The following is a 13,284-nucleotide window of genomic DNA, read 5'->3' on the forward strand; positions in this document are numbered from 1 at the left end:
GGTCTGCACCCGCCCACACTTAACACCCCTCTCCACTCCACCCCTCCCTCATTTGTGCTTGAAATTGAGATAGGTCCCTACACCTTTTAAAAGAAAAATAGATGAGCGGTCTGCACCAGCAAGGCGGTGCTCTTGTTATAAATTTTTATGCTCCCCGAAAATTTATGGGGCGCATATAGTTGCCAGTTTGAAGTTCCTTCCTTACTTCCTTCCGTACTTCCTTCCTTCCTTCTGTCACACTTTTGTTGCAGTTTCTCATAGCGCCTTTAATATTTTACCGAACTCTTACATATTTGGCATGAAGGTACCTTGCATGGACCTCTACCTTTTGATGAGGTTTAAGGTCACTGGGGTCAAGGTCAACGAGGCTTATAATAGATTTTTCTGTCACAACTTTGTTACAGTTTCTCATAGCGCCTTCAATATTTTACCGATCTCTTACATATTTGGCATGTAGGTATCTTGCATGGACCTCTACCTTTTCATGAGGTTTGAGGTCACTGGGGGTCACTGGGGTCAAGGTCAAGGTCACTGAGGCTAATAAAAATAGATTTTTTAAGGTGGTTATTAACACATTGATTGACAAAGGGCATCATCGGGGAGCATCCATCAGTTTCACTGATATTCTTGTTAAGATAAATTTTATTGTAAATATTCCATATTATTATCATTTGTATAGTGCAATAATTCCACCATAAATGAAAATGTGAAGAATTATCACGCTATGTTGCTTGGCTATTTTAAAAATCAACAAATCAATGAAACCCACCCACAAACAAAATTACACACAATGTATATTACTGAAAGTACATAGTGATTACTATTTTTAGGAGCGTGACAGAGATCGTCGTGATATGTTGCCACCGCCAAGGGAGAATCGTGGGCGTGATGGTCCCGGAGTAATGGGCCCTGGTCCCCGAAACATGGGCGGGCCTGTCATGGGCGCTGGAATGGGAGGCATGGGTGGAGGTGGAGGAGGCATGGGGGCCAATATGAACCAAGGTATGGCCGTTGTGCACAATCCGCTGAAAGTGAAAGTGACAGTCACGCTATAAGCAGCTTTTCTTATAAAACTTTAGTCTGTAAGAAACTATTGTAACCCTTAAACGCCCACTTTTGGACCCATTTGTAGTCCCCTAACAAAACAAATTTAATTAAAGATCTTTTGTAATAGATTCAAGCTTTAAAGGCTTCATTTCCAACCCTAGGGCCACAACAAATTGATGATGTGTTCTAAGGATTTTAGCCAACCAAAAATTGAGCGAAGGAGCGAAATTAAAATAAATTTATTTTTATTCCATTTTTTTTAAATTGCAGGCGAGCGGCGAGCGAAAAGCAAAAATAAACAAAAAACAAATATTGTTTATATAAATTGATACTATATTTTAACATAGCACATATATATTTTTCTAATTTAGTGCAAAAAAGACTAGTATACATTCTAGTATAATGACTAGTACTATTATATATATTTATAACAATAGACGTACAACAATAAGAGGGAAGAATTTTTTAATCAAATCAATTTTAACAAGCAGATTTGTTGAATTGATATCCCCCGCCAATATACTTCTGGACACAAAAGTTTTCTGGACGGATGGACAATGCCTACGTGCATCATCCTCTTATCCATATATATACTCATACCAAGATTCAATGAAATCCGCCAAAGCACTTCCAAGATATGGCTTCGGACACAAAAGTGCCGGACAGACGGATGGACGGACAACGCCAAAACAATATCCCTCCGCCTATGGCGGGGAATAAAAACAACATACTTTTCCAAGAAACATTCAATCACAAATGACTAGAAACAGCTTAAATCTTAAGGCAAAACAAATAAAATCTGTAGAAATAGAAGTAAAACTGGTAAAGACTAAATACTTATATTTTTAAAGTTAAAGCATTTGCTGTTTAATCCAATCCATGATTTTTCATTTTCAATCACAACACTAATACATCATATGAACATAATTTTGCTTTGGTGTCATTTTCAAACCAAATCAAAGTATGAATGGTGGAATACCTGATTGAGTTCACTTGACTTTTTGCCTTTCAACAAACTTCTTGGCGCACCGAGTTTTTGCCTCTTTTCCTGACTGTCAACAAGACACACAAATTGGTCTGACTATGGAAAATTTTGAATACAAATTTGCAACATATGCATCATTGTCATCTAACAAACTGTTCCACAGTGGATGCACACTGGCGGTTGGTAATGCCGACACTTGGCTGAGTAATAAGCTGTTACCACCTCAGAGTTGCAGGTCATGCATCTCCCAACATACAGGCCAGGTGCATCTTCTAACTTATCTCCACATAAATACACTGGCATGTCTTGATGTTCTGCAATAATTCCTCCTGCAAGAAAAGGAAATGTTATGGAACTTCTTCACAAAATCGACAGTCATCATTATTCTCACTATTTCAACAGCAAAAATCTAGTGTTTTTTATAAAGCTTACAAAAATTCCCATTTTTACCGACCTGATGATCATGTGCTTGTAAAATTCATTAAACAGAAAACATGTTCTACTTTTATTCCCACTATTTTTTTCAAACAAAACTTTGAGAAGCTTTTATCAAGTGCCATTAGAAACTTACTTTCAGGAAGATAAGAAACTGACACTAAGTTGCATGTTGATGTTCGAAATTTTTATTTTATCACTTAGTACCACCTAGTTAACCACACATTTTTACCGCATTGACGCATTCTGGTGATATTTCGCATCCCGATGCAGATGCTGCTTCAAGGAACAAAGCACGGAAATCATCAGTAATGCGATGATTGATTGCAGCTGGCGAAAAATTACGTTGCCATTAACATCTTTCGCGGACACAACGAAGCAGACGGACGCTGCCATTCTTTTACCATAAGCCAATCAATATCGGAAAGCGTTATAACAGTCTATATCGTAAAATACATAGGCTAAATTTAACTTCATTGAACGAATAATATATTTTTTTATTTTATTTCGTTTTAAGATATTTAGGTGCAAGAAATCCATCGAACATGAAATCAATTTGTTGTGGCCTAAGATACTGATGAGCAGCAAACAGCATAAAACCTGAAAAGATTTAGAGGTATTGCAAGCAATTGTGGTTTTATGCTGGTGGCATATAGCCATTTTCATTTTGTTTTTGAGTGGGAAAGGGTTAAATTAAATACTCAGTACGGAAGCTTTTGAGAAGTTAGAATTTCAGTATCCAACTTGTCTGTTACGTAGATTTCGTATTATCATACATATTAAAACTCTGTTTTGTGCTTTAAAGGCATCAGTCCTGCAATCTTGCAACAGCTTGGAATTGAGGGACCTCCAACAAACACAGTGTTTGTGTCTAATGTAAGTAATACTTTTGAAAGGACTGATAATAAATGTAACTGAAGAAATGTAAAAAAAAACTGCAAACAATCTTACAAATATATCAGAGGCAGCTAAGCTTATCAAGCTATGCACTTATGCTAATTAGACCTTTAAACCTTTACCACTTAGATCCTTTTTTTATGCATGTGTAGTCCCTAAGAAAGTTACATTTAATTAAAGACCGTTCTCACTAGATTCAAGTTTTAAAGGCTTCATTTCCAACCCTTGGATACTGATGAGCAGCAAACAGCATAAAACCTGAACAGACTGTGAGTTACTCGCAGGCTGTTCTGATTTTATGCTGTTTGCACATAGCAATTTTCACTTTGCTTCTAAGTGGGAAAGGGTTAAAAAGCCAATTGCTTGTATGTCATTTCACAGGCTTATCACAATGACCTCTCAAAGTAAGATTTAAAATATTGAAGGGATGGTATTTTAGTAGATCTTTTTTATGCTCCCCCAAAAGATTTTTGGGGGGAGCATATAGTTGCCGCTTCGTCTGTCCGTCCATGCACAATTTTTGTCCGGGCTATTTCTCAGCAACTAATGACCGGAATTCAATGAAACTTTATGGGAAGCTTCACTACCAAGAGGAGATGTGCATATTATCAGCCGGTTCTGGTCGGATGATTTTTCACAGAGTTATGGCCCTTTGAAATTTTCCATTAACTGTACATATAGTGCAATTCTTGTCCGGGCTATTTCTCAGCAACTAATGACCGGAATTCAATTAAACTTTATGGGAAGCTTCACTACAAACAGGAGATGTGCATATTATCAGCCGGTTATGGTTGGATGATTTTTCACAGAGTTATGGCCCTTTGAAATTTTCTATAAACTGTACATATAGTGCAATACATATAGTGCAATTCTTGTCCGGGCTATTTCTCCCCAACTACTGACTGGAATTCAATGAAGCTTTATGGGAAGCTTAACTACCTTGAGGAGATGCGCATGTTATTTGTGGGTTCTGGTTAGATGATTTATTTAGAGAGGTATGGCCCTTTGAAATTTTTAAGTTGCTAAACCATCCATCGTATTATGTTGTCCAAAGTTATGCCCCTCAAAACGTTTCCTTTTATCTGAATATATTAGGGATGTCAACGAATATTTGGATACTGTTTTTCGAATCGAATATTTGGAAGAAAAAAACAAAAAAAATCTAGTAATTTCAAAGACTTTGTAGTCGTGAAATTTGCTTCAAACATTGTAAAAAGAGTTGTTCCTCGTGTCATAATGTTTATTTCGGTAGGCGCGATAATGCGTCCTTATGGTGATGACAGTATACCGGTCTTAAATCCCGCTTATTGCCTAACAAAGACAGTCACTTTGTGTCAAAATTATGATAAATGCAAATCGCGTCGGCAATCAAAGCACCGACCTGCACTTGATCCAATGACTCGAATTACATTTAAAATTATCATAGATTAAATGAGTAAAGGAAAAGCCAACTTGGTGTAAAAACAAATAAGACCGTATGGCAATTAAAACACCGACCCGTCTTGATCTAATAACTCGAATTACATTTAAAATGATCAAAGATTTAATGAGTAAAAGAAGAGCTGACTTGGTGTGAAAAACAAAACAGATCGTATGGTTACAATCACGTTGTCCAATCAAAAACGCTCTTAGAAAATAATTTTCTCAACCTCTAATGAGTATTTGCGTATCGTATGGTCCAAACTTTAATTAATTACTCAATATTCAATCAGGTATTATACGTAAAGAAATGTTTTGGTATTTCGCCCTCATTTAATTGAAAATTGCTTCACGCATAAAGTAAATCTCTGTCCACGCAAAATGCCACCTACGCCTTCAGCTGCTTGGAAGTATTTCACGAGATCATCCGATAAGAAGTCACCGATCCGAATGACTTAAACGTGGCAGCTTTAAAAGACTGACTGTTTTGTCTGTTAAACAGGTTCAATTTGTGTTGTGGCTATGTAAATTATTCGTTTAAGTTCAGCTTAAATTATATTTAGATCTAACTGTTTTGTCATGTAATTATTTTGTCGTCATGTAAATACCATGTTTCTCGTACTATTGTTGATGTACAATATTAAAAGTTTAAAAACAATTTTTGTCATTCAATTTTAACTATAAAAAGTAATCAACAAAATCAGCTTCGAATTAGCGCCGGCAACGTTGTGTCAATATTTAGTCACTTCTGGTGAACTTCCGGTAAAAACGAAAGTAAAATTCATGGAGTAATGGTATGGTAAGGCCTAAAAAAAAAAATCGTTTGTTTCCACTGACATGGCCAAAAAAATTAGGGTAGGTAGGTAGGCAAATAATTTTATTTTTAAAAATAATTACTTTTTAGAAATTGTCGTACATGGTGCATTTTCTTCTCATGTTTTGTGTATAACTGTATGTACAATAAATTTGATGATGTCTGTAATGCTATATGACTATATTTAAATGCTTTTATGAAATAAAAACTTGCTGTTCATTAATATTGAATATGTTGCTTTCCTTAATTCCGAGTTTAATGTTGACTTCTGGCAACGGCTTAAATATACCATTTTATGACCAATAAAAGGCATAACTATAACAAGTCACAGAGAGCTTGACCCTCAGTGTCTATAGGGATTCAGTGTTGTTATACTTTCTGGTCCTTTGGGTTCATGCAGTGTATTCTATATTATTTATTATTTATAATATATTAAATACCTCAAAAGCAGTGCTACGGGAACGCCAGTGGTGTTGCATTAAACATTATCACCATGGAAAGACCCAATCAAACCGGATGTGCTTTTATATTTCTTGGATGCAGTTAATGTTCCCAAAGGACCACATTTTCAGATTATATTATGTACTGGTGGCGTGGGGTCTATCTACCCATGAATTTCAGGAACAGAACAGAAAATTTATTACGACTTGTATTATATACATACAATTACACACACACAAATCAATAAACAAGCACAAAATCAAATCACACCAAGCACAGAAAAGCAGAAATTTAATGCTTCTTGTATCAAACTATACTTATAAATTTAAACAAGAAATGTGTTTGTTAGAAACACCATGTCCCCTACTGCGCCGCTTTGAAGCTAAATCTTTGACCTTGAAGGATGACCTTGACCTTTCACCACTCAAAATGTGCAGGTCCATGAGATACACATGCATGCCAAGTATGAAGTTGCTATCTTCAATCTTGCAAAAGTAATTGCAAATGTTAAAGTTGGGGCAAACAAACAAACAAACAAATGAACCAACATACAGGGCAAAAACAATATGTCCCCCACTTTAGCACTATGACTGTGCTTGCCCTGAAAATGATAACATTTTTACTTATTAAATATAACTAGAATTTTGACATGGACAATTATGCTTGGACAGAGACAAATACACTATATATACAGTAGACAAAATGAAAAATGGCTGAACTGTTTGCAGTCAGAAGTCCTACCATAATGATCATCTTTACATTCAGCTGTGAAAGTTGAAGCAAAATTTGTCAAGCAGAGGAGTTGAACACACACAATTTTGTAATAATAAATTCAAAAGTGAAAAAAAAAGACCAAGGACCATAATCCTGCCAGAAATAATTCTAGGCAATATTCATTTCTTGGAGATCCAATGTAAAAGTTTAGTAGAGATGCACCCAGTCGTTAAAGAGGATTTTAAAACATGAAATCTTTAAACTTTGTATTCCATTGTGGAAAAAAATTTGCTATCTTGAATTGCCAATTACAAAACCATCCAGCAAGCTATTAAAACAGTCAGTTGCAGACCATTTGAATGACTTAAAATTGTCAAAACTTTGGCAAAGACACAAACTGGTATTACTTTTTCCTTCAACAGTACAGTCAAGTTACCATTACCGGATCAGTAGCGTAATTAAGTTGTGCTGGTGAAAAACAATGAACGGTTTGAGACTTCTTTAACACCAGTTTGATTAAAAATTACCGTTGCTAACTGATTCAGCACATAGTCTTATTTTTACACGCAGACAAAATCTTAAACATCAATCAAAACTGAAATGGACTTTTGCATGCCGAAAGACTACTAAATGGCCTTTAAAATAATGGGTAAACTTCTTACTTTCCAACAGAGTTATAGCAAGTGGCCACAAAAAATGTTCAACCTAGATTTGGAAACGAGACAGAAGTCAACAAAGTCGTATATACATGTCAGCAAAACATACCGAAATGTTTGACAAAGAGACGCTCCAATTACGACTCAATCAATGCGTTTAAATAATAGGCCTTGAAGATGCTTTGTGCAAAATATCATCTAACAATTTCAACTATTTATCGCAAAACGCAGTCTTGAACATCAAAGTGATCCGCTATGCGCAATGATCCGGTAATGGCGCTGGGCGCCGCCATCTTGTTTATGTTGAAAGTTTAATGTACGGCCCCGATAACGTTGAACGCTTATTGAGCGCGCCGAAAATATAGGCGGTCCGATTTTTTTCGAATTTTGGGCTAAAAAAAGATTAGGACCGGCGGCAAAAAATTAGGTAGGGTCGGGCCACCGGAAACAAACAACTTTTTTTGTTACGCCTAAACAAAGTTGATTTTTTTTCCAACAGATGTTGACTGAATATTCGTTCGGAAGGGTGACCACATATTCTAATACCAAAATCAGTATTCGTTGACATCCCTAGAATATATAGTGCAATATTGTGACAAAAAACTCCGACGGTTTCTTGTTTCATTGAGGTCTGTCATACAGTATGTTTTCATGAGATGAAAGCAAACATCACAAGGACTAGTTTGCAAGATACTCTTAATGCCTCATTAAGGATTTATTTGCCCTTGAACATGTTTGACAATGCAGTTTTATGTATTAGTCACAAAGCTCTAGTTATAATCTGACATGAGAATCTTTCTCTTGCCTGCTTTATGTCTGTTTAAGCTCATCTTAGCACGAGGTGCACAAATGGTGAGCTATTGTGGTCACCCTATGTCTGCCGTCCTTTGTTGTTCAAAGGTCTGTTGTCTACCTAAAGGTCAATACCACTATACCTGTGTTTTTTCCCCCACTGTTTTGGGAATGGGGCTGGGTCCATTTGGATTGTGAAAACTTTTTTACTAACTTTTTTTTGTTTTTACTTAAATTGGGACATAAGTGGGTTTTTGTTTTTTGCTAAAAAATACTAAAAAATCAAATTTAGACTAAAGGTGATGTTAATATTTCATTTACCAATGTTTAAATTATAGAACTTGATAGAATATGAACTAAATGTTGAGCCTTAAATAAAAAATGTACAAAAATGTTTGTTTTTGGAAACCTTTCATTGGGAATTTTTAGGTCCCATTTGGGGATTTTTTTAAAAATAGGGAATGGGTCCCCCTGCCAGACCCAAATTTGAAAAAAGCACTGTCTACACTCCACCTATTTCATCTAACCTTGATGAATTTTGATAGCAATGTTTGTATTGATTATATCTAGGCAGAGTTTGAATCTAGCAATGTTTGTATTGATTATATCTAGGCAGAGTTTGAATCTAGCAATGTTTGTATTGATTATATCTAGGCAGAGTTTGAATCTAGCAATGTTTGTATTGATTATATCTAGGCAGAGTTTGAATCTAGCAATGTTTGTATTGATTATATCTAGGCAGAGTTTGAATCTAGCAATGTTTGTATTGATTATATCTAGGCAGAGTTTGAATCTGGATAACATGCGCTGAAAAAGTAGGTAGCAGGTTCATATCTTAAAAAAACAACCTCTAAACGACTCTAGAGTCTACATTTATGTCTCAGTCTTAATAAAACTTGGTAAGAATGTTTATCTTCACTATATCTAGGCTGAGTTCCAATCTGGGTTACATGTTTATCTTCACTATATCTGGGCTGAGTTCCAATCTGGGTTACATGTTTATCTTCACTATATCTGGGCTGAGTTCCAATCTGGGTTACATGTTTATCTTCACTATATCTAGGCTGAGTTCCAATCTGGGTTACATGTTTATCTTCACTATATCTGGGCTGAGTTCCAATCTGGGTTACATGTTTATCTTCACTATATCTAGGCTGAGTTCCAATCTGGGTTACATGTTTATCTTCACTATATCTGGGCTGAGTTCCAATCTGGGTTACATGTTTATCTTCACTATATCTGGGCTGAGTTCCAATCTGGGTTACATGTTTATCTTCACTATATCTAGGCTGAGTTCCAATCTGGGTTACATGTTTATCTTCACTATATCTGGGCTGAGTTCCAATCTGGGTTACATGTTTATCTTAACTATATCTAGGCTGAGTTCCAATCTGGGTTACATGTTTATCTTCACTATATCTGGGCTGAGTTCCAATCTGGGTTACATGTTTATCTTCACTATATCTAGGCTGAGTTCCAATCTGGGTTACACGTTTATCTTCACTATATCTAGGCTGAGTTCCAATCTGGGTTACATGTTTATCTTCACTATATCTGGGCTGAGTTCCAATCTGGGTTACATGTTTATCTTCACTATATCTGGGCTGAGTTCCAATCTGGGTTACATGTTTATCTTCACTATATCTAGGCTGAGTTCCAATCTGGGTTACATGTTTATCTTCACTATATCTAGGCTGAGTTCCAATCTGGGTAACATGTTTATCTTCACTATATCTAGGCTGAGTTCCAATCTGGGTTACATGTTTATCTTCACTATATCTAGGCTGAGTTCCAATCTGGGTTACATGTTTATCTTCACTATATCTAGGCTGAGTTCCAATCTGGGTTACATGTTTATCTTCACTATATCTAGGCTGAGTTCCAATCTGGGTTACATGTTTATCTTCACTATATCTGGGCTGAGTTCCAATCTGGGTTACATGTTTATCTTCACTATATCTGGGCTGAGTTCCAATCTGGGTTACATGTGTCCAAAAAGTAAGTCACCTGGCCAAATCTCACAAAAACCTTTTTACCTCTCTTAAAAAAGTCACATTTATGACTCAATGCTCATGAAAATTGGTCAGACTGTTTATCTTGACAAAAATAAGTACAATTTAGCATTGGGTCATGCGCATCCAAACTAGGTCACAAGGCAAAGATACATTTATGATTCAATGAGAAATCTATTCCTTTTGATGAAACTTGGTCAGAATGGTTATATTGACGATTCCATGACCATATTTGAATTTTGGTACACAACTAGGTTGCCACGTCAAGTCCTGTTAGTGTACCTGTGGCCCTCTATTTCATTTAAAGTGTAAAGAAAACAAATATGTTAAACTTTGTAGGAGAACTGTGTAAAAGCCAAACATCCAACCTCCTGTCTGTATATTAATCATTAGAGCCTCGTTTTGGGAAAAGTGGGCTAAATGCATATGCTTGAAGTGTCTTCTCAGATAAGTCTGTGCATTTTGCACGGGTTAATCAGGAATGACACTTTCCATCTACACTTAATTTTGGTCAAGAAGAGTAATCCTTTAAATGTTAAATTGAATATAAAGCAGAAAGTGTCCCTGATTAGCCTGTGCGACTTCACATGCATTAAGCCTCGTTTTCTTGCACAGCTGGACTACAAAGTTGGCTGGAAGAAGTTGAAGGACGTTTTCAAGCTTGCGGGCAACGTGACGCACGCCAAGATCATGGAGGACAAGGATGCCAAGTCTAGAGGCATGGGCACTGTCACCTTCGAGACACCCATGGAAGCTGTACAGGCCATATGTATCCTTTATGGCATAAAACATTTAAGTATGAAACTTTAAAAGAAGCTTGTGAAAACTAGGCCAGTCTGTTGCTAGTTTTTAATACTTTGTATTATATATTTTTATACCCCCTTTCGTCTGTCCGTCTGTCTTTCCGTCACACTTTGCGTTCAGGTTTCGAAAAATGCTCATTACTTCTATGTCCCTTGAGATATAACCTTCATATTTGGTATGCATGTGTATATGAACAAGGCCTTTCCATAGGCACAAAAATGTTTACCCCTGTGACCTTGACCTTGAACTTAGGGTCCGCGTTTAGGTTTCGAAATCTGCGTTTAGGTTTCGAAAAATGCTCATAACTTCTATGTCCCTTGAGATATAACCTTCATATTAGGTATGCATGTATATATGGACATGGCCTTTCCATACACACACAAATTTTGACCCCTGTGACCTTTACCTTGAAGTAAGGGTCCGCGTTTAGGTTTCGAAATCTGCGTTTAGGTTTTGAAAAATGCTCATACCTTCTATGTCCCTGCATAAGACTGCATAAGGTATGTCCCTGGAGATATAACCTTCATATTTGGTATGCATGTGTATATAGACAAGGCCTTTCCATATGCACTCAAATTTTGACCCATGTGACCTTGACCTTGAACTTAGGGTCTGCGTTTAGGTTTCGAAATCTGCGTTTAGGTTTCGAAAAAAGCTCATAACTTCTTTCAAGTGTTTATAGGGGGCATAAGTCATCCTATGGTGACAGCTCTTGTTTATTTTACCTTCAAGGCACCCATGGGGGCCATCCAGCCCATATGTATTCTTTGTTGGGGTTTCCATGTGGGGATCTGAAGGTCAAACATTATACATACCTTGTCGCATTCAGATAAAAATTATGTATGCTTCAAAGAAGCTGGTGGAAGTCAAACGAGTTTGTTGCTAGTTAAGGGTGGTAAGGAGTTGGTTGTAGTCAGTTTTGTTTATAAATGAATATCTTTTTTATGCGCAATAAAAAGCTGTTGACTATAGTGATGGTAACATTATTATAATATAACTAAAAATACTCCATATCATATTCCACATTTGGTTTGTTTAACTTAAATTTAAACATGTAGGGACAACCTAAGAGGATACTGTTCTAGTTGTCGTATGTTTGTAAGTATTTTTATGTCCCCCACTATAGTAGTGGGGGACATATTGTTTTTGTCCTGTCTGTTGGTTGGTTGGTCTGTCTGTCTGTTTGCGCCAACTTTAACATTTTGCAATAACTTTTGCTATATTGAAGATAGCAACTTCATATTTGGCATGCATGTGTATCTCATGGAGCTGCACATTTTGAGTGGTGAAAGGTCAAGGTCATCCTTCAAGGTCAGAGGTCAAATATATGTGGCCCAAATCGCTTATTTTATGAATACTTTTGCGATATTGAAGATAGCAACTTGATATTTGGCAGGCATGTTTATCTCATGGAGCTGCACATTTTGAGTGGTGAAAGGTCAAGGTCATCCTTTAAGGTCAAATATATGGGTCAAAATTGCGCATGTAATGTCACTTCTGCAATATTGAAGCTAGCAATTTTATATTTGAAATGCGTGTGTATCTCAAGGAGCTGCACATTTCGAGTGGTGAAGGGTCAAGGTCATCCTACAAGGTCAAACATCATATAGGGGGACATTGTGTTTCACAAACACATCTTGTTATAAATAAAATGTATCTAAATATATATGTTGTTAAATTAAGATGTACAGCAACATATGTTAAGGTCAGGACAAGTAAAGTTATCACAATCTTGTCCCTTGGATTATAATGTTTGCATTTGTGCAAATGCATACCTTATTCTCTTTAAAAGAAGCACAACGAACCAGTTTAATTCTATATAGCCTTTACCTAGTTGTCAGCCATGTTTAACAACCAGTCTCTGTATGATCGTACCATGCGTGTCAAGATGGATGGACAGGGCAGCTCACGTCAGGAACCCCTGCCTGCTGGCCTCAAGTCCCTGGGACCATCTTTGCAGCAAATTGGTGGAGGAGGTATGCTTAGTTAGCGATATCTTTAAGCCTTGATGCAGGAGGAATGTATATACTTGAGTCAGTGAGCGATTTAATTGTTTCATTTTGCAACAACATCAAATGAGCCACCCTTTTGTTTGGTATGTTCTTTGGTTTGTTATTCTCATAAAATGTTTTAAGATTTAGGTTTCTCAGGCAATACAATTGAGACTTGAAATATGCTTTTGCCTTGCAAGACACAATTTTCATCCAAGTATTTACCAAGTTATTTTGCCTTAAACCTTTTAATGGGCATGGCTTCAATACAACATGT

At 36.5% G+C, this 13,284-nt stretch overlaps 1 protein-coding gene across 2 annotated transcripts in view; it reads left to right on the forward strand.

Annotated features, from left to right (window-relative positions):
• The window catches only part of LOC127877656 (myelin expression factor 2-like), a 49,316-nt gene that overhangs the window by 15,845 nt on the left and 20,187 nt on the right, over positions 1–13,284 (forward strand). For both annotated transcript variants that reach the window (XM_052423734.1, XM_052423735.1), the window contains exons 5-8: positions 831–1,002; positions 3,273–3,343; positions 10,828–10,981; positions 12,858–12,992. In XM_052423734.1, the coding sequence (XP_052279694.1) occupies positions 831–1,002; positions 3,273–3,343; positions 10,828–10,981; positions 12,858–12,992 (532 nt within the window). The remainder of the gene's footprint in view (positions 1–830; positions 1,003–3,272; positions 3,344–10,827; positions 10,982–12,857; positions 12,993–13,284) is intronic.

The sequence above is a fragment of the Dreissena polymorpha genome, chromosome 4 (genome assembly GCF_020536995.1).
Source record: "Dreissena polymorpha isolate Duluth1 chromosome 4, UMN_Dpol_1.0, whole genome shotgun sequence".
Taxonomy (NCBI): domain Eukaryota; kingdom Metazoa; phylum Mollusca; class Bivalvia; order Myida; family Dreissenidae; genus Dreissena; species Dreissena polymorpha.